This window comes from Natator depressus, chromosome 7 (genome assembly GCF_965152275.1).
Source record: "Natator depressus isolate rNatDep1 chromosome 7, rNatDep2.hap1, whole genome shotgun sequence".
In the NCBI taxonomy this organism is placed as follows: Eukaryota; Metazoa; Chordata; order Testudines; family Cheloniidae; genus Natator; species Natator depressus.
In genome coordinates this window covers 22,338,413-22,363,634 of record NC_134240.1, presented here as the reverse complement: position 1 = coordinate 22,363,634, position 25,222 = coordinate 22,338,413, and the positions used below count along the sequence as shown (strand labels likewise).

Below are 25,222 nucleotides of genomic sequence, written 5' to 3'. Positions count from 1 at the left end.
AATGAAAATGGGCTTTCCCCTACAGTGAGTAAATTCTACTTTACAGAGATCATACTGCAGCAAAGGTCAAAGCAGCACAAATCACGGAGACTGCTTCTGTGGCATTTATAGGCATCTGAGTATCCCTTTCCTTCACTCTCCAGCCCTTTTAAACAGCTGCAGCTTTGCACAGGGGGCCAAGTGCACTACTGTTTTTTTCTCTTCGTATTTATATGGCTCTTCACATATTCAGAGTGCTGTACAGATCTTAACTAACGAGTCTTTACAATGTGTCTGTGAGGCAGGTGGGTAAGCCTTATTATCCCCATCTTGCAGGAGGGCAAATAGAGAAATGAAGTGCTTTGCTCCAGGCCACATAGTGAGTCAACAAGAGAAGCACCAGGTATTGGCCACTGCTGAAGGCAGGCTACTGTGTCTTATGGACTAGTGGTCTGATCTTGTGTGACAGTCTTTGTTCCTAACCACATTACCTGAACCTAGACTCCACCTTCCTGTGAAGTATCTCAAGAAATTGCACAGCCATCCTCCCTGCATACTGCTCACTGTCCTGTCCTGGGTTCTATCCAGCTTGCGTCTCTCTTCGAAGAAGAACCTCCTAGCAACAGGAAGCCACTGAACAGACCTTGGAAAATGGGCAGTTCTTTGAGTACTTCAGTAACATGCCCTTGTTGTTTGCGTGCTATGGTGACTTGGAACACTGCCATGGACACACTGTCTGTCTGATTTTATTATAATTGCTGCATTATTATTTTGCCCTTTGTTAACCAGTGGAATTAAAGTCTAGGGACTCAGAACTTTTTTCCTCCCTCCTTCCGTGTTTAGCAAACTCTGCACATCAGTAACCACCCACAAAAGAAGCAACATGTACATAAAAGACCAGTGCTCCCCACCCTTCACTTTTCTTCACATCCTTTTCTCAGTGCTCAGAGAGCCATGACTCAGACTGGGTTTAGAGAAGACAACTTGTTAATCCCCTCCCTGCTACAGAGAATAAAATGGCATTTCATTCCAAGCTCTATTAATGCGCTCGCTCCTGGGATAAAGCAGGCATCCCAAAAGGCAGTGGCCACATTTTTTTCTTTTGCGTTGTCTTTGTCTTCTTTTGAGTGTTACATTTAGATTAGCTTCTGAGGATTAAATGTTATTACAGCCCCTGAATCTGTTAAGGGGGAAAAAAAATCAGTGAAGAAGTTACGGCTTAGTGCAGGCACTCAAGATTTATCCTCAAAGTGCTGTTTTTTTTAATTTCATTCTTTTGTTAAGTTTGACCTTATCTTATTTTTGTTGTTTTTTAAATTTGGAAGCAAGGATCAGCATGGTTGGGTGTGGGCATATGGTATTCTTTAAAAGGTAAAACTGCAGAGTGGGGTAGGGGGATTAGGAAGTTGTTAAGAGCTAAAATTGTTCTGGAGCTGAATAATTTCCCTCTGAGATAGTCTTATGGTCTGTTGAACTCTCTCTGAAGCTGCTTACCAAGAGCCCTATTGCTTAGCTCGCTATGCTGAGAGGACTGAATATGCCATGCACAGCTATCAATGAGAATTTAAAGAATGCTCCTATCTGGTCATCCTGATAGAGATCAGCTTTGAAACCAAGGCAACTTTCCAATGGAAAGTCTGCCATCAAGATTTATTCCACATGGGACCTCCTATCTAAGAGTTCATTTAATGATTCTAGGATCTTTAAACTTAATGGACATGAGTATTTAAGGTGATTATGTTAGAGAAACTGACAAGTGGTAAGTATCCTCCTAGGCTTTGTGTGGAAAAGAGAACTGCACAGACTTGGCACAGGCATGGGGTAAAAAGCTTCTGGACAGACTGTGAGCTTGGAACAGCAAATTATTTCATAGTTCAATCCCCTGAAAATGAGGGTCTTATTAAATTTCATAACAGACTTTATAGCAGCAACAGGCCTTCACTGAAAGTGGAAATTGTGAGCAAATCCCCAAGGAACTACCAGCTTTTTGACTAGTTTCTTTCGAGTTTGGGAAGGTTCAAAGCATCATGCATGCTGCTACTTCATTGGCTCGTGAAATCTTAAAGTCTGATATGAGAAAATTTTTAACTAGCCCCATATATTTCTACTCTGAGGGGACTGCACACAGGGGTAGAATTCTGAAGCAGACATTAAATGTACAATACTGAAGCACAAGAGGAAGAGGCAGGGACATCACAGGCTTCAAGCAAAATGGCTGTGGGGTTTCTCCTATAATTAGATTAATAGATTCATACATGGTTGAAATTAGGGGCCTAGGCAATAGGGAGATAGTAACTTTCAGGAATACAACACCAGCTACCCCTTGGAGCTCATTCTCACCTCATGTTGAGGTAAGAGCAAGACTGTTACCCCATCGAAGAAGGGTCTGGCTCTTCCCCCTCCTTCTAACGCTATTCGTGCTGGTTGCTCCCAGCCTTGCTTTCAGTGATTCTGTTCCACATGCATTTCATATAAAGGGATTCCATGACAGCCTGGCCTGCACTGCACTGACCCTTTGTGCTTCCAAACCTGGTCTGAGTTGGGAAATTGAAGTATTGCTGAAACTGGCCTTGAGGAATATGTTCCCCCGAAGTGATATGTAAAATTGTGCAAGTGCTAGAGTAGATGGGATAGTACTGGCTTTAATGCCCTTTCAGAAAGTATGAGCAAGTCTTTATAGAAACAAGAGTTAATTATCTTTTCTTAAATGGAGTTGAAGGTAGTTCGCCCCATTTACACTAGGACTTATCCATTTTCAATACTGTTTCAGGAGGACCATTGTTAAACTGTTTCTAGCTGTACATTGATTTCAGGGTCTGGCACTCAGACCAGTTGTAAGTTTTCTGTTCTCGTGGTCCTTTCTGTTCTGGGAGGGTGGGGTATTATAATGAGGGTTGCACTGGCTGTGCTGGAACTGCATAAATGTTCCAGTTGGCTCACTTTACTTTTCCTGGGAGTGCTTCTTAAAGCCTTAAATAGTTACTGCTACAATGAAATGTTACCAGACAGAAGACATGAGAGTTTGCATAAAGTGTGGTGTGGCGGGGTGGTCACCCCGCCATGCCTTGTAGGGCTTAAAACAGCCCTAAGAGAGGGCTGTAGCTGGAGGAGAGCTAGGCTGATTGGGGGAAGTAGTCACAGGTGGGGCCACAGCTGGCCCTATAAGATGGCTGTTAGCCAGGAGCTGAGAGACACACTCTCTCTCTCTCTCTCTAGCTACATGGAGAGAGGAGGGCCTAGCTGCCTGGGAAGCTGAGGAGGGTACCTAGGGCAGACCAGTGCTGGGGAAGGCCAGAGCCCCAGGCTGCAGCCAAGGTAAAGGCCCACAAAAGGGTACTAAGGCTGCAGAGGAGCAGCCCCGACCTCGACAGAGGCAGCTGGTCCGACCCCCACCCCCACCCCTGTGTTGATGATGAGTGGTACAGACTGCAGTCTGCCCTGGGGAGCGGGGGCTAGACGATGACTGACAGTAGCCACTGAGGCAACGGAGGGATAGGGGGTTGGGGGTTCCCCTGGAAGGGGAGACCCAGACTAAGAGGGTACGGCCAGGGGGCAGAACCCTAATCTAGAAGGGCACTGGGGGCCGGGAGTGGTACGAGGCCAGTGGCAGGCGAGACACCGACCGGCAGAGGGCGCTCCTGGCTGAAAAGAGCTAATTCCTTGGACAACCAGCAGGAGGTGCCGCAGCGGTGAGTCGTCACTCCATCACATCTGCACTCTGCAATTCTTAGGGATTGCTAAAATGCTTGTGTCTAAACAAAAGCATATATCCCTCCTGTGGCCCAGTTCATTTAATGATATCCCAGTTCTGTATTTAGAATATTGCCTCTTACTTTCTTGCATTATTTGGGATGATGAGTGAAAATGAGTGTACAAACACTGTACAGGTTTGTCACTACTGCAAAACCAGTGCAAAAATAACGGTCTCTCCTCACAAGTGCAGCAGTTGCTGTAGGTCAAAATCAAGGTGCAATGGTGTAGCTGTGGGGTGGGGATCGGGGGTTGGGATTGGACTAGCAGGGGAAGAAATGACAGACTCTGGAGTTCACTAGGGACTTTACTATTGCTATTGATTTCACATGGAAGGCACTCATACTATGGTGATGGGTGGAAGCATAAAACCCTTAAGACAGGTGAATAGTATAAAGTGCATTGACAGAGCTGATTCTGATTACTTTCAGCAGCAATAATATGTACCCCCTTAAAACAAAACCACAGTTAACATAGTCTAAAACATGTTAAACAAAGCTGGCTGGCAGCTCAAATTTACTGCAAGAGACAGACTTCATCAAGAATAAAAGTGAAAATGGAACCAGAGCACTGACATGGTTGGTTTGGGGAGTGTGAAAAGCAACATGGCTGAAGCAAGAACGTTATATTTTCAGGATGTTTGAGACTCACCTGGATGTAGTTTTCCTCCGTGACTCCATACTAGTGACTTTTTAGGCCTTCTCTTCCCTCTCCCAGGGAAGGTGCCTTGCATATTGATTAGTGACCTCAGGTTAGCCACCACTGGATGTTTGCAGCTGCCTTTCTGTGTGCTGGTGGTGGTAATGACCAGGGACTGATATGAGGCTCAGGTCATCTGGAAAAGCCTTTAAAAAAAAAAAATGGTGAATTAAAGATGTCAGAAGCAATAATGCCTCAGAAACCACTTGTAACTGGTGAATTAATGACTTGTTTGCTAATTAGAAGCCCAAGGCGAAGCTGAGGCAACACTTCTAACAATCTGGTCATTAATTCACTAACAACTGATTTCAAGGGCAGTGTTGCTATTTTGAACAGTAATTGTATTCATGCTTCTGAATTATATGCTCTGTATGTGAGATGCTTCCATTTATTAATGAATGTTTAAATTCTCCTTGTGGGGTGATAGGAAACAAGAGGATGTGATATTGGATAGTATTTGAGAGGTATTGAGGAGAGAGATACTGATATTCTGAAGGTCAGAGGTTCTATATTCCAATATATGTCCTGAATCTCCTCCTCCTGAGGAGATGATAGTCATGACATAGCTACACAAGCCTCCAACATGGTGAGCTGTCTCCCCAGAGATCAGTATCCAAGCTGTATGGTTTTATTGGCTGCACCTTTCCTTTCCTTGCAGAGGGTGAGAGATCATTTTATAGCATCATACTCCAATGAGCACTTTATGGATGGTCAGAGTTCTTCAGCTAAAATAGATTTTCATGTAAACCCTAGCGCAACCAGTAGCTTTCCGCATAGAATCCCGTTAACATTGAAACCTCACAATCAGTAGACCCTCAGCCTGATTTCAGTATGTCTAGGCCTGCTGGAGTTTGGTTCACCCTTCTCATCCTCACCTTCTGCTTCTTCCCTGTGTCCTGAGGTTGACCCCTGGAGGTCTCTTTCCTGCATGATGGGACAGGTGCACACCCAGCTTTTCTGCCAAGCCGTCCAGGCCCATCTCTAATTTGGTTAAAATGTAGCACTTACTGACTCCAGAGTGGTCCATAGGGATACTTCCTTGGAGAAATTTTTTCAGCAGTAAGCTGGAGCTGACTCTGATTATCATTAATAGCTGAAGTCAGTAACACTGAAGTTGGTGCTGGTCACGTTAACTTGCATGAGAGGCTTTTGGTGCCAGTTTGAAAGCATATGGTTTCCTGTGAATTGAAAACCATGTTCACGTAAGTTGTTTTCTATTGGAATTTCTTGTGTTCTTTAAGTACTTTGTTGAGATTGTGTTGCTTGCCAAGACCTGAGTTCAAGGCTTTGTGTTTCTCCTGCAACAGCAAAATTTCCAATGTTTAAAAGGGTGGGTGAATGGTGGTGGAGTCAGTAGTGAGTGAATCACACAACATAGTGTAAGTATGATGTGCTGTGGGGCTGAAGGCATCACCTTATGCATGAGATGTCATCCTCATTAGATTGCAGAAAGTGCCATGGGGTCTTTAAGCTGAAGTGTTTAGTTCCAGTGTCTCACTTGAATTCTGATTTGGATAACTGAATTCTGTCTCTGTAAATTTCACCTGCAGCTTCAGTCAGATACATTATATACACTACATACAATAGTGTATCTAGTGTGGTGGTTGTTCTGTCCACCCCAGAAATGCCTGCATTTTGGTGGTGGGTGAAGTAAATACTGTAGGAAGCTGCTAAAATACTTACCACCCTTCATCCAGTCTAAAAGTATGATGCAGGGGGTATCACTAAAAGGAAAACATCTCTCTAGCTTTGTGAGAACATCATAAACTCCTCTCTTGCAGACCCCAGGTTTTGCAGGTAGAATAGATAAGGATTGGTTTTGGAATTTTCAAATCTGTATAGATTTGGCATTTTCTCAGTAGGCAGTTACCCCCTAAATGCTGTAGCACTGACCATCCCAACATTTTGTGTTCTTAGAGCCAGTAATTCATGCATTCAGTGAGCTGCACATATTCCATTCCTGATCTGAGGTCTTAACTGTTCTTAAGTGTTGTTGTTTATCTTATTTAAAAAAAAATAAATGCCTTTTTGGGTCACCTGTAGGGGTAAGTTTTGTTTCAGATGCAGTTACTGCTTGCTGTATTGCTTTTTTGCCTTGTGGGAGCTCAGCCATCCTCCTTTTCTGATTCAGAGAGCTCCTTCCAGCAACAAGGTTCTGACTCATTCCTGTTTGGCTTCCAAAGGCCATTTTACTGCTAACTTTAGACTCATCTTTGCTTGTCAACCTTAGTAGCTTGGCATCTTTGGATGAAATGGTGTGTGGTGTTTGCAGGCATGAGATCAACTTCTGTTAACTTCAATATCTCCTGGCAAGGAAAAGAACAGGCTGTAATTTTCCTTTCCGCTTCAAAACTGGCAGAGTTCCTCCCAAGTCAATATCCTACATTCATCACTAGTAAAGAATCTATGTCCAAATATACATTTGAATTGCCTGTGAAAAAGTCTTTTCTGTTATAACACACAACTTGCCATCTGCCATGCAAAATGCTAGTAGAGATGAATAGTTACCTAATTTGCAGGCTCAATGGGATGGGGCCATGTCATCCTCCTTTTTGTGCAGTTTTGAGAGTACTGGCATTCAACAGATAACATAAGTATCCATACTTGTAGAGATTATATCGGTCAGTCATTGAAGTTACTTGGACTTTGTCTAGCAAAACAGCCTGAGATATAAATTGAAGCCTTCTAGGGGCACTCATCAGTGAAATGGAGAATGACTGCTTGTTTAGTGAGGTTAAGAAAACAAGTTAGAGCACGGGAAGTAGTATGATATACAGTATTTGGCTGAGTACATTATGGTAGTCCAGAACCGTCAGTTCTGGTCCCAGTTTTGTCCCTTCTGATTTGAGTTTTATATTTCTAAAAGTTCATGTTTCAGGGCTTCAGCTGGTCACCTGCAGGAGTCAGAAAGGGTCATTTCCCTTCCCCCCTCTCACCCCTGCCCTCTGGCAATGTACTCTGGGTTTTCTTGGTCTCCTTTGTCTGAAGCATCAGATATAGCCATGGCTCGTGATGGGATGCTGGATGGCATGGGTCAGGGCTCTGAGGTGGCACCAAGCTTTCTGTGTCTCACATGCTGAGTTGGCTGATTCTTGCTCACATGCTCAGGGTCTAACTGATCGCCATATATGGGGTCAGGAAGGAATTTCCCCCCAGGCCAGACTGGCAGTGACCTGGGAGGTTTTTCGTATGGCGTATGGGTCACTTGCTGGAATTATCTGTATATCTCTGTCAGTTGCCTGCAACTGCAGGGGCCTTGGGCCTCAGTCTCTTCTGTTCTCTGCCTGTGGCACACAGTAGTTTAGTATCCTGTGGGCTGTAATACTCTGGTCTCATTTCAGTTGTTGGGCTTAGTATGTGGGTGATGGTGTTGGACTGTGATATACAGGGGATCAGACTAAATTATAATTTCTGGCCTTGAACTCAGACTTTGTGACTTTGGGCAAGTCAGTTAAACTTAAGCAGTGAGGTTCATCATTTGTGAAATAGGGAGACTACCTGCCTCAAAGGGGTATTTGTGAAGTTTAATGTTGTTAAAGCTCTTTAGTACAGGGGCTATGTATTATTATTGGGTATTAAAAATTCCAGTGTAGATGCTTAGGCTGGAGCCCAGGTTCCAAGATCCTTCCCTCTTGTTGGGTTTCAAGCCAGGCTCCAGTCCGAGCCCGAATGTCTACATTGCTATTTTTACCTCTGCAGTGTGAGCCTCCTAGCCCGAGGCAGTTGACCTGGGCTCTAATGCTCTCTATTGCTAGTCTCTTTTTTTTTTGCTGTGGAGACATTCCCTAAGTCCAAAACTCCTTTTGTCTTAGCTGGAGGTTTGTGATTAACTTATCCTTAGATATGTTAATTGAGGGGTGAGTTCACAGTTATCAAGAGGTCTGTAATTCATACAGTCATGAGTACCTCTGGCAGTATGTCTGCACTGCAGTTAAAAACTCACGGCTGACCCATGCCATCTGACTTGAGCTGTGGGGCTGTTTAATTGCAGTGTAGATGTCCGGGCTCAATCTGTAGCCTGGGCTGTAGGACCCTAGGAGGTGGGAGGTCCCAGAGCTTCAGCTATAGCCTGATCCAGAAAGTCTACACTGCAATTAAACAGACACGTGAGCCCGAGTCAGCTGGCACAGGCCTGCAGTGGGTGTCCGATTGCAGTGTAGACATACCCTGAGTTTAATAGTACAAGGTAGCAGAAGGAAAGCTGTCTTTGGGAGGCCTATAACTCAGAAATCCGTTTGTTTCTTTCACCAGTAAAAGATATTAGCTCACCCACCTTGTCTCTTTAATCTCCTGGGACCAACATGTCTACAACAACACTGCAAACAGCAGATTTTAGAGAGGCGCTTACAAGAGTCAAGTTTAAACCATATAAAATTGTGGGCATGGAAACTCCTCTAGCTGTTTTTCTGTACTGGTGCATGTGCAATATAAGAAGTGTACATTTTCTTCAAGTTGGATTCCCGAAACATTTAGTGGGTACCGTAGGCGCCGACTCCATGGATGCTCCAAAGCTGAAGTGCCCATGGGGGAAAAATGGTGGCTGCAGAGCACCCACCGGCAGCCAGCTCCCGTCCCCCCAGCACCTCCCGTCCGCTGGCGACCCCGTGGATCAGCCTCTCCCCCTCCCTCCATCACCTCCTGCCTGCTGCAGATCAGCTGTTCCGCAGTGGGGAGGAGTGAGGGCTAGGCGAGCTCAGGTGAGGGGGTGAGAAGAAGCGGGGTGGGAGTGGGAGCTTGGGGGAAGAGGTGGAGTGGGGGTGGGGCCTGGGACAGAGCCAGGGGTGGGGGTCGAGCACTCCACGGCACGTTAAAAGTTGGTGCCGCTGGTGGGTACCATACACTAACTTGGGTAAAACGTGACAGATTGAGACCTTTTTGACCTGCATCACATCAATAGTTTGATCTCTAGCTCTGTGCAAGATACCAGAAAACAAAACCTCACCTACAGTTTGTTTTTTTTTAAATGGCTATTTATGGGGTCTTATACGTCTGGAACCCTTGGCTCAGATAACTCCAAATTTTGGTCACTAACACTATCCTGCACCCTCCTGAGGCACACTAAATTTCAAAGAAACCAACTATGGGTGTTCTTTTTAGAGAACTTGGAAAGGTCCACCTTTAAACAGGTGGCACAATGCAACCTTAACAATAGTGGCACTCCCATGCCACTAGAATATAGCAGTTGCTCCACCCACCACTGAAATGCAGCTATCTCTGGGGTGGAATGCAGCAGCTGTTCAGTTGCAGTGCTGCACAACTGTTTATGCTGACAGGAAGTAAAGCAGCATATTGTATCCAATGGAAACAGCAGAGGGAACTCCAGGACGCAGAATTTAGTTATCTGAGCTGGAATTTAACTAGAACACCGAGGCTAATGGTGCTATCCTTATGAGAAGTCCCAGGGGTGGTTCCTCTCTATTTTGGTCCACATTGTCCTCTTACTTGACATAGCATAGTATTGTCATAGCAGATTGGGCTTTAGTTCTGCCCAGCGTGGTAACTAATCCACAGCAGCGTCCAATCCCGAAGCTTTGGAGGAAGGTGAAACCAGATCTGTTGAACAGTGTTCTTGAATACTTGAGGAAGGGCAGGAGTGTTTTCTTCCTGACCACAGAGGTTATGCTCCTGAAACATACGATTTGGTACCTCATCTTAGTATTTGTAATAGAATATTATTGGATCATGGAAGTCAGAGATGGAAGAGATCTATTAGATCATCCGCTCAATAGTCCTGCTAAATCAGTCACCAAATGACTATCCCCTTTTTAATTCTAGCTATATTATTGAACTGCCATGCTGGGGCAGGGAATTCCAAAGCAAGTAGTGAGGTCATGGCTGTCAGTGATAAGGATGCGATAATCAGAAAAGAAGAAACCTTTCTTTGTCCTGTTCGATGTATTCCTCCAGAGTTATTTTCCTAACATGTTAAAGAGAAGCTGTCTGTGACAGCCAAATACTATCAAAGGGAGAATGCAGTTCTCCAGCTCAGCTAGCCACTTATAGGTTTTTGTATATGTGCAATATCATACCACAACATACCACAGTACCTGACCATTGCACCAACATGCTCACTCTAAAATACCCACAGCATGCCTTGTGATGCAAAAACATCCCACTGTGTGATTCCCAGCTGCTGTAGACGTACTAGCACTTGCTCCCTTCAAGATAGCCCCCTAAAAGTAGTAGTGTAGCCCAGGCAGCAGTGAGGAGTGGCATGGACTAGCTGTGCCAAGCATGTGTCCGCAGAGTTCAGGCTGCTCTGTACTTAGCACAGCTAGCCTGTGCTGCTGCTCGCCACCGCCATGCTACCTCAGTTACGTGACTGTTTTTAGAACACCAGCTCAGGGAGAGCTAGCGCAAATATGTCTGCACAAGCTAGGCGTCACAGCCCCAGCTCAGAGTGTAGACGTATCCTTTATCACAAGTCACTAGTTTATGTCAATCCTGACTTGCGACACCCAAAGCTATCTATGCCCTGGGCTGTCATACAGCTCTGTCAATGCACCTCATTTCTGACCTGCCACACCACCTGATATCTCAGCCCTGGGCTTTTCCTGAGTAAATGGATGAAAATGTCTAGGTTTAGATTCCATCCCATCTCCCACACAAATTCATTTGTAACTGCCGTATACAGTTCAGTCTGAATACAGTTCACCAGAGTGTAAAAGAGCAACCTTCTGTGGCATCTTTTGACTACATCTGGGACCTCTGAAACAATCAACTAGTTTGCCTGGTGTATAGTAACCACCAGGAAATTGCTCTCCTGCATTGGCCTATGGGGCTGCTATGCCCTAAAATGATAGGGCCATATATTTACTTTGCTGATGTATTTTTAGTTTCAGGACAAAATATTGGCGAATACTGATAGGGTTTAGGGATTTTTTTTGAGGCGGTTGGGCAAATAAACTGACTTCCAGAGTTGGGAACTCTGTCCCAGAAGGGTGGAGAACGGGGCCTGAACCAAAATCCTTCATCTGAAAGTTCATGAACTTGAGGAAAGTTAGGAACCAATTCTGTGGTGGAAAGACAGAGGTTTATGTGGGCAGGGACTGGACTCGTCTCCCTTCTCTGACTGACTAGGAGGAATGAGCATGGTTTCCATTAATCTTTAGAACAGAATATCCTCCTGCCATTCTCTGTTACTGCAGCATTTACAGCCCTGTTTTCTCAGTGCAACTAACCCCAGGGATAAGTTTAAGATTAAATGGCACTTAGCTCTACCAAAGTTTAGTGTAACAACCACCCTGGAGCTACCCCATGATGGAGTCTTCTTTTAGTTAAACCTTCTGTCACCATGCAGATACTTAGGCTTTGTCTACACTGGAACTTCGTTGGCAAAACTTTGGTCGTTCAGGGGTGTTAAAAAAACACCCCTCCCCCCCAGGCAACAAAAGTTTTACAAACAAAAAGCGCTGGTGTGAACAGCGCTTTGTCAGCAGGACAAAGCTGCTGCCGCTCTTTGGGGGTGGAATTTTTTTTATTGGCAGAAGAGCTCTCTCTTGCCAACAAACAGCAGTTACACTGCGCGCCTTTTAGCGGCACATCTGTAAAAGTTGCATAGTGTAGACATAGCCTTATTGTCGTCCTCCCAGATGCAGAAGGCTCTCCTCCCCTCCACCTCCCAATCCTGAGTCCATGATCTTCCTCCTAAAGGAGACAGCCTACCACTAGCAATCAGCGGGGTACTTCCCTGTGGCCTGTTGCTCTGCCTTGTTCCTGCATCTGCCCCTGGGGCCTAGATCCCAAGGGTCTTGCCTTAATCTATCCCTGTAATAGCTGGCTGTCTCAGTGTGTATGTGTTGGGGAGGGGGAAGTGTTACTGTCTGATTAACTGACAAACATTCTGACAAACACTTTTTTACTAGCCCAGAATTTATAGTGGAAATTCTTTAGGAACCTTGCTTTAACCTCTCGGGCACTCTGCACTTCTTCATTGGGTTTATATTCACACAGAGATGAATTTGCCAAGACAGATGAATGCAGCTGTTGGTTGTAGTAGCAGTTACCTGCCACTGCTGAACAGCCAAGAGAGGGTTAAAGAGAAAACCTCTTCTGAGCCACTAGATTGGTCCTGACTAAGATGAATGTCTAATTCACTCGCAGCGTCCTTACTGCTGCCAGTAATAAAAAGCTTGTTTCACATATTCACCCCACTGCAGACGTTTCTCTTAAATTAAATATCAGGAGGACATATAATAGCACGATTCCACGCCAAGCCAATATTATCAGATTGATGTCAGCAGTGATAATAGAAGAAGGATAAGTTGATGAGATTTCATTTATTAAATAAAGGGAATACACGGAAAGAGATAGGAACTGGTAACTCTCAGCATGTCGAAATGCAGCAAGATCTCTCTGGCTCCATGCTTACCTCAAGGGATAGCAGAGAGAAAGATGCCCTTTGTTTCATTTAAGAAAACCTCTCCCTTCTTTTCCAGACAAAGACCTGATTTAGCTTACTCAGTGGGAGGGGGAGAGGAGGATCTGAAATCCTGGATTTCATGTGTACACAGCCTTCCTTCCCATTGGACAGCAGAGAAGCAAAGGTTTGTTTTCCCCCAGTTTGATGAGAGAGGCAAAACTGAGTTATTTTATTTCTAGTCTCAGCTATTCCTCTTTCCACCTGTTGATTTACACCTTGCCCGATATGCAGACGGGGACATAGATTATGGACTTAGACTTTCATATTGATATGCTTCATTTTTGTTCCTGGGGCATTGTTCAAGGCCCTAACCTTGCAACCCTGCCTCCTGTCCTTTCTCTCAGCCCCTGTAGATGAGTCCCATCTGTCCATTTCAGTAACACTGGTGGGAATTATAACTCAATATATTAAACAAGGTCTAAGAGCCTAGCCTTCTCTGGAGCCAGCATAGTCTTTTTTTAAAAAGAATACATTTATTTTTCCTTTTGAAAAACAGAATGAGCCTTGAACCTTTCTAAAGAGAGCCCCAGATGTGTCACTGCACCAGACCCCTTTTTGCTGAGCACCCTGTCTTACCAACAGCAGCCCAGTGAGGAGGCTAGAATGCCACCTTCCTCAGAGAAGTCTGAGCCTACTGGCTGTAGCTAACCAAGGGGGTGGGGTGGGAGGGAAGGTACTTCAGAGGCCAAAATGGGATATCACTCTCAGGAGATTATAAAGGTGTCTGAAGTATGACATTCTGCTGGATTCCACTAGGCTCCTCAGGCGTGGCTCCTTCTCAGGGTGGGGTTCAGAAACACCCGTGAGCAGGGACAGATGAAGGCATAGGCACAATGGGTGCTTGCGGCCATAGCTCTCAGTCATGCGGTGATGTCACAATCACAGGTTCCAGGTTTAAAAACAACAATTAAAAACGTGATCCAAGAGGAAGCAGCACAGTGATGTCTGCCTGAGCCTGCGCTAGCCTCGAACAGAGGGATGAGCAGCAGCCACCGGAACTAGGAAAGAAACTGCTTAGCCTTACATTCACCACCAGAGCAGTCCAGGCACCCCCTTCTTTCAGGGAGCATGGTGGGGCCAGGCAGGCACGGGCTTAGGTGTCCCACTGGGCTCTCCAGGATAGCGTCCCCTTTGATGGAGTTTGCATGGACCCCTGGGCTAGGCTCTTCCCCTCTAATTTCTTAGCTCCACAGGTCAGACTGAGGGCTGGTGGGAGAAATGCTACCTGCTTATAGCACCAAAATCAGCTTTCACTTGCAATAGATCATGCAGATCTGTGATCTTCCTGCTCCATCCGTGACATGCTTTGAGCAGTAGTGAGATAGTTAACAGACCTGGCATCTAAATTGTTATTAGGCACCTCATAGATGGCACAGTGCACCCCTTTCAGAGCTATTGTTTTAGGCTATTTACAAACTCAGGCAGACTTTACTGCATTGGTTACATTCCTTCAATTTTTTAAGGTTTTCTTTACAACTATGAGACTCCTTTTTTGAGTGAAAGCAAAGGCCTTGTCTAAATACCAGTTCTACTGATTTACCTAAGTAAGGTTACGAAACAGATTTAGTTACATCAGTGCAAATTCACTTGTGCAGGCACTCTTAAATCAATTTAAGACTGTCTTAACTCAATAATCAACTTAACTGTCTTTGTGTTTTATTCCTCTAGTTTATTGATCTAAACCTGTTTAGTTAAAGTGGTGCAACTTGTGTGTAGATGAGATCTTGGCTTTCATTTTGAAAAAAATATTTATTGTAGCAGGGATAAGGTGTTTGTGATAACTCTGGCTAACTGAAATTCAGTTGCTGTGTAAACTCTCTGCTCTTTGGGGTGTTCTGTGAAGCAGTGGCAGATACACTGGTAATGCAGCTTCCCCCCAGGCAACCTCTGTCACTTTACAAGGGTTGATCTCTCACCTCTTGCAGGGGAGAGGCAGTGGTAGGCACCTCACCAGCTGCTTTTGTTTTTGTTTTTAACCCTGTGCAGTGCTGCCTGCGCCCCCGACACAGTCTGGGCAAGAGGGTGCCATGAGCTCTCAAGTGTGTCCTAACTTGTCATTGATCTTAGTCAGTGAAGGCAGGCACCATAGCAGGGGAGGAACCAGCAAATAAGGGCTTAATGGCCCTCCATTCTGAGATTGGCAAAGTGAAACCCAAACACTTTCTAAAATGTATCCATCCATCTGAGAAGCTTATATCACACTGTTAAATTCAGGTGAATATAGATGAATGATTTCATAACATATGGTATCTTTCTTCCCCCTTCACTCCTGTTGGATACAGTTACAAAATACACTTTAGGGTTTTTTTAACATGCTGAGTTAAAAACCTAATTTAAAAAGTCTTAACTTTCCCAATGAATTGAGGGATTAGGTGGTATTTCCTGACCTAGCCCTGTTTGGTATTGTTTCGAAGGACTCACTGAGTTGATTAGAATGATATTAAAATTGCAGTGACAGAGCAAAATGCCAACCTTATGAGTTTCTGAAGTTCCCTGCAAGTTCTTTTCCATTTCAAACTTTTGGAAGGCTTTTAAAAGGTTTTTTTTTGTTTAATATGACACACACAATAATGAACATACTCCAGGGATCCTACATAGGTATTATCTTCTTTTTAAAGACCATACCATTTCGGGGGGAGGGAGGGTCTAAATTATTTGACTATGTCTAATCCAAGCACAGCAATGTTGCTGTTACTTTTCATGCTGTGGCTGGTGTGTGGGGCATGTTGTTCCTGATAAATGCTAGAGCTTTGCCCTTGAGACTTGGTGGTGTGATCAAGGCTGAAGGTGTACTTCTTGGACAGTGTCCTAGTACAATTTTCTCAGAGAAGTATCCAGCTATAACAGAATATTTTGCCCCCATCATGCCCCCCCCCCAATGCATCCCCAAACTAAAAAATATGAGGGCTGGAAATTCATGTCTGAGCTTCCTTCCCTGCATCTTCACTATAGTCACAAAGGATCCAAGAAGCACAGGATTTTTAGGGTTTTTTTTGCCCAGTAGAAAGAAACATGACTCAAATAATAGCTTGAATATGCAGCAGGTGCAACATCCAGAAACTCCCTCTCGGCGCCTCCGTGACTGTGCACTGAAGTCATACGGATGCATCGACGACACCGTTTTTGTTGCTTGGGAAATGAATGTGATGTCATAGCACAGGATTACAACTTGCCTGTAGGATCAAGTGCTGTGGAAAGAAGAGCTGGGTTCAATGTTCAGAGACAGACCTACAAATGTAGCAGTGCAGGAAAAGTGGGGATTTAAGGTGTAGTAGATTACATCTGAGAATTTCTTCCTGTGTGCACTTCCTCCTTAACATATGCACACACTTGCACACAACTTCTAAAGTGTGGTGCAAATCCTGCAGTTTGTGTATGCCTGTCTGTGTAGATGATGGCACTTTGCTTAGTACCTAAGTATCATCATTGCTGGTGTTTTCACCTCTGCCTTCTCCATTATTCGTAACGTTGCTGCTTGTGTGTTGTATGTACACGCATATCTTACAGTATATGAGGAAGATCCCACATTATTCCTGGGTAGCTGTAAATGTCACCTATAGATGAATATTAAAGGAACTATTTCAAAAAATAAAAAAACAGATTTAGTCACACTCTTACTCCCTGCTTTTTCTGGCCACTAGAATGGTCCTCATGACCCCAAGCCTGCTCTTTTTTTTGAAGTGCTTAAATAGCTGTGACTTAAATTGGAGATTGTGAGGTGGTTTATTCAACAAGTTATATAGATGCTCTTCTGACACCTCCCGCAAGTCTACATGACAATCATGGAGTATGATTGCAGCCTTAGTAGATATATCTGAGCTAGCTTTAATCTACCTAGCTAGTGTGCTGAAGCAGTGAAGCCATGGCAGCATGGACTGCAATGCAGACTGTACAAGCCTGTCCAGAACCCTGGGTAATTACATGTGGGACTAGCCCACGCTGAAACCTGCGCTGCCACAGCTTTATTGCTCTAGCTAGATTAAAGCTAGCTCGTGCATGTCTACTTGAGCTGCAGTCACATACCCAAACCTGCTCTGTTTTGACATACTTGAATAGCTGTGACATAAATTGGAGAATGAGGTGGCTTATTCAACAAGTCATGGTTGCTCCTCTGACTCTTAGGGTAGACTCTGGTTGTTTTGGAGAGTCTTGTGGTTCAGCCCGGATTCCTGGGATTTACCTCCAGCTCTGCCAAAGATTTTTTGTGGGATTTGGGCAAATCATGTAATTTCTCTCTCTTTCCTCACTTACTGAATAGGGTTAACCCTTCCTAACCTCATGGGAGATTGAGGCTTGTATTTGCTAAGTGCTTTGAACTCCTCAACCGAAAGGCACTGTGAATGGTATGACTCCTTTGGTGGTTGCTATTCCTACTGGATAACTTATTTTATGAAGATTTTTCTCATGGTTCCAGTGCAGGGGTTGGCATATGTATGGAAACTGGTAGAGTTGAAGTAAGTAGGTGAACATTACCCTTGTCACAGATCCTCCTGTTCTCGTTTTTCCTACAGGCGGAGGAACACTGAGCCTATATGCGGAGGGCTGCAGTCTGAGATTCTGAAGTGCTACCAAGAAAACAAGCATGAAGTACTCAAGTGCTCAGAGCTGGCCAAGGAGTACCAGCGCTGTGTTAGTTCAGCACAGAAGGTAACAGTTACTTCCCCACTGCATCCTGCTGGCTTTGCTGTCCTCTCTGTATGGTGTTTTCCTTATGAGGAGGTTTCCGTCAGATTGCTGTGTGCCTGATGGCAAGGTCAGAATGTTCACAGGCTTCAGTCTCTCCCCAGGACCTCCGCACAGGCTGCTGAACCCCCCAATTGCAGCAGGTGCTTATGCTCTTTGTTAGCATCTTGAGACAGTATTGCCAACCACTGTTGGGTTTCTGCTAAGCTTCTCGTGAATCTTGTCATTTTCCCCAAATCTCAACTTTTCCTGTGGACCATGCAAGCTGCATCCTTCTTGTTTAAGACGGCAAAGCAATATTTCCAACACCAGTAATATTTTTGAATGACCAGAGCACTAAGTGCTCTCTGTCTCCTAGTATTGCACCCCAAATTGGGGGGCTTGCCTCCTATTGTTGCTGCTTGCCATTAGTTTCCCTAGATTGGCAAATTAGACCAAGGTGTTTCCTTTAAGGTATTATGGGTATCCCAAAATTGCTGGCCCAGCATAGGAAACCTGCACCCCTTATGATCTGATTTTCAGAGGTGTGGAGCGCATACAGCTACCATTAACATCCATCCATTTTGGCTGCTCAGCACCTTGGAAGAATTAGGCCATTAGTATTTGAACAAAAGAAAGGGAATGGAAAAGATGCACAATTCACAGACCACTTCCACCGGAAATTTACACTTTCCAGGGCTTTCAACTGGCAAAAATAGTCTTTGAGATGGTGGTGAGTATAAGATGTGGGATTTCTAGTGTGTAAGGAAAGAGGAAAGTGTCCTTCCACGTACAGGGCCATCTGCTCTGGCTGAGCAATTTCTTGAAGGGTGTTGGGGTTTAAGGTGGGGTGGACTTCAGGGAAAAAGCAGAGCTTTGTAGGGAATATGAGACTGAGATACTTCTCCTGGGATCACCTGTGTGAAAGGGAGAGTCTGAGACTGTTGTGAAGGGAGCTTCTGTCCTTTGCATTAGTATTGTGAGGGGAAACTGTTCGCCTGATTTAAGTATAATGTGAAACAAGCTGCCAGCCGGCTCCCAGAAGAAGCCCCGACAGAAGGAGATGGGAAAATTGTCAGGATATATTAAACCAAATGTTGTTGCAAGTCCTAGTGGAATTTTTTTCCTTCCTGTTTATAAAGTAGGTCTTTGTATGTCTGCAAATCAGCAAGGTTAAAGCTGCCAGAGAAAGGGCTTTTCTCTGATATCTTTAAAGTCACCAGCTCCCAAAACATGTGGTTTCTTTTTCTTCTTCAGCTCTAAAGTAAAACAGGGCCTGTGCTGCTGCTGCTCAATTTCTGCCCCCTGTTGCTGTGTGCAGAGCAGAGCACATCTCTTGCCAGTCTCTGCTAGGCAATGCTTCCTCCTTGCCCTCTGTAAATCAGGCTTGTAGCCTTTTCAGCAGAGTATATCTTTAGCAAATGCACTTACCAATACATCTTTACTGCGCCCAGTGCAGATGGAATGTGATTACCAAAGAAGACAGATTGCATTAAACTTCAGCATATTCACGAGCTGCAGCTCCAACTCGCCTGAGAAAGAAGCTGGGAAGCTGCCAGTCCTGAGCCCCAGCCTGACATTATTAAAGAGTAAATTGGAGGCTGAATGACTGGTAACAGCAGAGGGCAGTGAAAGATCCTGTTAGCTTGGAGGTTGTGAGGTTTTTTTAAGTTGTGTGTTTTCTTTATAAACCAAATACCTGGGCAATTTTAGTTCCCAGAGAATTCTGTGTACAGTGAACCTTGCTCGAAAGTTTCCCTTGGTGTTGTGGAAATCTGCTGGAAAGAGGTGCTGGCAGGGTATTGAAGCACATGTTACATTCATGTGCTGCAGGTGATGGCAAGGTGGAAGGAAATCTCTATGTACTGGGAGGGAAGAGAGGCTACTGCCAGGGTAACTGTGAGCTCTGAGGTTATCATTTGTGGTGAATTCTCCATCAGTGGACCTTTTTAAACCAAGATTGGATGTTTTTCCAGAGGATATGCTCTAGTTCAAACAGGAATTAATTCAGGGAAGTCCTGTTGCCTGTGTTATACAAGAGGTCAAACAAGATAATCACAACAGTGCCTTCTGGCTTTATAATCTATGAATTAAAAGGTTCTGAAAACACTGGATCAAATGGAGCCCTGGTGTAAACTCTTACAGCTTCAGTGAGTTCTCTGGCTTACCCCAGGTTTAACTCTGGCCAGGGTGGTTAACCCCACTGGTGTATGGCGTCCTCTGAACCCCAGGATGTGTGCATTGCCTCGGTCACAGGCTGCTGGCTATTTTTCATGAAAGGCTATTGCAAGATTAACTTAAAAAAAAAAAAGACTTTTTTTCTTAAAATTACCTCTTATACTGAATGCCCCGCTGCCTCAAGCTATCCTGCACGTTTGTAGATTCACCTCGGAGAAGGGTGGGGAAGAGGGAAGACAACTTCGTGATGGTTTTAAGCTGAGCTAGATTTCTGGACGGTGGGGTGTTGGCCTCCCACTAACCACTGTATACAGGTGACTTGAGTTCATTTGCACACAAATGCTTTTCCCTCACTAGTGTACTGCCTTCTCCAAAGATCTTGTAATGCTCATCATGTTACTTAATGAATCCTGTAGTGCTCTGAGAGCTCCCCCTGATGGTGGCAGAAAGGTGCCCAGGACCTAGTTTAAATCCACGTTTCTCAAATGTGGCCACAATGACCACAGCCTCCTGGGCAGTGACGGGGGGGAAGCAGCGCCTCTCCCCCAGGGCCACAAGAAGGGGTTGGGCCCTCCCCCTCCTCTGGAGCCACAAACGCTGGAGGCAGCCAGTGAATTCCCCACCTTCCCAGGGGTGGTGAGGCTTGGGCTTCGGGCATCAACCCTGGAGCGGCAGGTGGCAGGTTCCAGTCATGGGACTTTGCGCTTCGGCCCTGGACCCCAGCCACGCGGTGGCGGGTGCTGGCTCTGGGCTCACACTCCCCTCCCCTTCATTGTCCCTGGCCCCTCTACAGCCTCCTCCGGCCTCAGGCTCGTACCGTGAGGTGGCGGGCTCTGACCTGGGCTCACGTCCACCCCCCTATTATCGCTGGCGCCCATTGTCCCTCTACCCACCTCCCCATCCAGGGCTTAATTTGTGCCCTGGCTTGCCAGGGCTGAGTAAGTCTGCTGTGAAAATTGATATTTGTACGGTTGTTAATATCACTTATTATCTTGTTAATATCACTTATCACAGCCTCCTAACTAGCTAATAATTCTGCTATGAAAAGTGATATTAGCAAACATACAGATATTACTTTTCGCAGCAGCAGAATTACTAGCTAGCAAGTCTTTTTTTTAAAAAAAGCAACCAAAAACAAAACTACAACAACAAAAGACAAGAATGTGCCAAGCACCTTATTTGTGTTTCTATTCTGTTTAGATCCAGTAAAGAATAGAGAACTGTACATTATTTTTATTATTGAGTCTGCAAAAAAACAAAACCTTCCATAAATAAATTGAAATGATTGGACATGTATATGTGCATATTTATTTGTTTTTCCTAAAGTTAATTAAGTATTTTAAGAAAAATTGTCATAGCGGCCAACAGCAAGAGTGGTGGCTGCGCTCTGAGGCCACCAAAAAATTTATTGTGAAGAACCCCTGGTATAAACTAGACACAGGATGGGAGGACTCTGAACTATGATAGAAGTGAAAATTGCAGCTCTCAATAGATGGCTACTGTTCCTCCACCTCTTCTAGAGCCTGTATTGGTCAGAGCCTGTCCTTTGAAAAATCTCCTATTCTCTCTGAAAATCTCCCTGAGCCAGAAGTGTTGCACGTGCCCTGAGTTCCCCAACCCCATTAACAAAGAGATAAAAGCATTCTCTTCTTTCTTGTGTTTTTTCCTTGTTTAATTCCACCCTCTTTAGTTTGAAAATATATTTGATGCATTTCCTTCCCTTCCTGATTCCTTGGCCTGTCTCGGCTAATTCTCTTGCACTAGCCCTTTGCTGGGGTTCCAGTGAGTTCTGAAAGAGTGACCAGGATGACACTGAACTTCTGCAAGCCTGCTGTTTTATTAAGGAGCAAAGGGGAGAGGGCAGCTGTCTGGCTGCGGGCCAAGAGCTGGGACTTCTAATGAGGCAGCAGAATGATGGAGAGGAGAATGAGAGAGCAATAGAGGCTCCAGGACTGAGAGTTTGGCATTGTTGGCTGAGCTGCCAGGGTCAGTGACCAATCTCAGCAGCATACTCTACAATGCAAGCGGTGCTTGGTACAAAGCCAGCTCTGGAAAAGAGCATCCCCAAAGAAGCATTGTGGACGAGGGGAAGGGGGGAATGCTGTTCAGCTGATGAAAATCATGAGACAAGGGAAGAAGAGGCCCCTTGGCTCCTGGACTCTATCTCTGTGCCATAAAGATAGTGCTACCTGTGCCAGGCCGTGGAAAACCCTTTGGGTCCTCTTAAGATGGTGGCTGTTTTTACTCTTGTGGGCTTGATGGGGCAGAGGCTGATGGGCAGGGCTGAAGTGAAGGTGTGTGCAGAGGAAATGTAAGGGAAATCCCCTCTTCACTGGCTTTGACCCAAAGAATATTCTTCACTTATTTCCTTCCTCTTAAGCAGTTCATGCAAGTGAATGTAGCCGCACAGGAGCTAGCAAACAGAGCTGTAAACAGGGGAGTTTGTAAGGGGAGTGTGTATTGTGGTGCTTGTTTGGGGTGTGTTTTTGCTGTGGGTGGTGGTGGTTTGGTGTGGTTTGTGTTTCCTAGATTAACAGGATTTAGGTGGGAAGGCTATGACACAGAGGCAGCAGTGGAAGTGACTCATGTAGTGGAAGACACAATGAAGATGACTGGATGTGGAAGCTGCGGTACGTACATGATCCTGGAGGGGGTACCTGGTAAGAGTTTTGTCTGCATGAAATGCCATCTGATAGAGCTGATGGAGGAAAAGATCCGAGGTTTGGAGATGCAGGTGGAAAGTCTGGTTGAGTTTAGAAAGGGGTTCAAGTAAATTATGGAGCAAAGACGTGAGGTATCTTAAGGGAAAAGCTCAGACTTGCAGATGGAAGCTGGACTGAGGAATTCTGAGGGGAGACTGGGTGAGGAAAGTGGTCAGTGGAAGCATGTGACTAAAAGAACCAGGCAGAGGAAAAGACGGGCTAGTGAAGGAGAAATGGAGCTTAAGAACAGGTTTGCAGAGTTGGAAAATGAAGAAGGGGCTCAGCAGGTAGTCACTGAAGGTGGAAGAGCAAGGAAGAAGAGTGGCTAGTCCTATAGGAAAAGGGGAAGAGTCAATGGAGACTATACCAAATATGAGCCCCAGGAGGATACAGGATGGGTTGAAGAGGATTACAAGGGAAAATAGGAATGGAAAGAACTTGCAGCCAGAGGGAACAGGGGATAGACTGGAGAATAGCGCCGTCACCAGGAAAAGGCAGGTCTACGTGATCGGGGACTCTTTACTGAGAAGAATAGACAGGCCTGTAACCAGAGCTGATCCAGAGAATAAAAGGGTATGCTGTCTTCCAGGTGCTAAGATACAGGATGTAGACCTGAGGTTGAAAAGGATCCTAAAGGGAGTGGGAAAGAATCCCCTAATTATCCTTCATGTGGGAACAAATGATACGGCTAGATTCTCGCTGGAAAGTATTAAGGGAGACTATGCTAGGTTGGGGAAGACGCTTAAGGAAATCGAGGCTCAGGTGATCTTTAGTGGGATTCTGCCTGTTCCTAGAGAAGGGCAACAAAGGTGTGACAAGATTATGACTATCAACAGATGGCTTAGGCAGTGGTGGTATAAGGAGGGCTTTGGGATATATGGCCTCTGGGAGGCATTCATGGACAGAGGATAGTTCTCTCAGGATGGACTTCATCTGAGTAGGGAAGGAAATAGACTTCTAGGATGGAGGCTGGCACAACTGATTAAGAGAGCTTTAAACTAGGAATTTGGGGGAGATGGTTGGGAGATGTCCAGGTAATCTCCACGCCGGATTTTAGCATTGAGAGGGAAGAAAATAAAGTAAGAAAGGATACAGCCATGGGTAGGAGAATGTATATAAGGAGGAAGGGCAGTGTGGATACCAGTCTAATAGGTTATACTGGCTGTAGAATGACTGTGCCTAATAGGGTACAGAATGTGAGTGAGGCCAAACAGCAAAAATTAAGATGTTTGTACACTAGTGCGAGGAGCCTAGGTAACAAAATGGAGGAACTAGAGCTAGTGGTGCAGGAAGTGAAACCAGATATTATAGGGATAACAGAAACATGGTGGAATAGTAGTCATGACTGGACTACAGGTATTGAAGGGTATGTGCTGTTTAGGAAAGACTGAAATAAAGGTAAGGGTGGTGGAGTAGCATTGTATATCAATGATGAGGTAGAAGGTAAAGAAATAAGAAGCGATGGAATGGATAAGACAGAGCCCGTCTGGGCAAAAATCACATTGGGGAAGAAAACTACTAGAGCCTCCCCTGGGATAGTGCTTGGGGCGTGCTATAGACTGCCGGGATCTAATTTGGATATGGATAGAGCCCTTTTTAATGTTTTTAATGAAGTAAATACTAATGGAAACTGCGTGATCATGGGAGACTTTAACTTCCCAGATATAGACTGGAGGATGAGTGCTAGTAATAATAACAGGGCTCAGATTTTCCTAGATGCGATAGCTGATGGATTCCTTCATCAAGTAGTTGCTGAACTGACTACAGGGGATGCCATTTTAGATTTGGTTTTTGTGAGTAGTGAGGACCTCATAGAAGAAACGGTTGTAGGGGATAATCTTGGTTCAAGTGATCATGAGCTAATTCAGTTCAAACTGAACGGAAGGATTAACAAAAGTAAATCTGCAACTAGGGTTTTTGATTTCAAAAGGGCTGACTTTCAAAAATTAAGGAAATTAGTTAGGGAAGTGGATTGGATTGAAGAATTTATGGATCTAAAGGCAGAGGAGGCCTGGGATTACTTTAAATCAAAGCTGCAGAAGCTACCGGAAGCCTGCATCCCAAGAAAGGGGAAAAAATTCATAGGCAGGAGTTGTAGACCAAGCTGGATGAGCAAGCATCTCAGAGAGGTGATTAAGAAAAAGCAGAAAGCATACAGGGAGTGGAAGATGGGAGGGATCAGCAAGGAAAGCTACCTTATTGAGGTCAGAATATGTAGGGATAAAGTGAGACAGGCTAAAAGTCGAGTAGAGTTGGACCTTGCAAAGAGAATTGAAACCAATAGTAAAAGGTTCTATAGCCATATAAATAAGAAGAAAACAAAGAAAGAAGAAGTGGGACCGCTAAACACTGAGGGTGGAGTAGAGGTCGAGGATAATCTAGGCATGGCCCAATATCTAAAATATATCCGAGGGATAAATACTGGAGAGGGAGAGGAATTATTTAAGCTCAGTACCAATGTGGACACAAGAACAAATGGATATAAACTGGCCACCAGGAAGTTTAGACTTGAAATTAGACGAAGGTTTCTAACCATCAGAGGAGTGAAGTTTTGGAATAGCCTTCCAAGGGAAGCAGTGGGGGCAAAAGATCTATCTGGCTTTAAGATTAAACTTGATACGTTTATGGAGGAGGTGGTATGATGGGATAACATGATTTTGGTTATTAATTGATCTTTAAATATTCATGGTAAATAGACCCAATGGCCTGTGATGGGATGTTAGATGGGGTGGGATCTGAGTTACTACAGAAAATTCTTTCCTGGGTATCTGGCTGGTGAATCTTGCCCATATGCTCAGGGTTACCTTATTTGGGGTCAGGAAGGAATTTT

General features: G+C 44.8%; 1 protein-coding gene across 4 annotated transcripts in view; it reads left to right on the top strand.

Annotated features, from left to right (window-relative positions):
* CHCHD6 (coiled-coil-helix-coiled-coil-helix domain containing 6) overlaps positions 1-25,222 on the top strand; it is a 198,419-nt gene that overhangs the window by 102,798 nt on the left and 70,399 nt on the right. For 3 of the 4 annotated variants that reach the window (XM_074957638.1, XM_074957639.1, XM_074957642.1), the window contains 2 exons: positions 12,867-12,974; positions 17,362-17,497. In XM_074957638.1, the coding sequence (XP_074813739.1) occupies positions 12,867-12,974; positions 17,362-17,497 (244 nt within the window). The remainder of the gene's footprint in view (positions 1-12,866; positions 12,975-17,361; positions 17,498-25,222) is intronic. The other variant, XM_074957640.1, reaches the window with a different exon arrangement.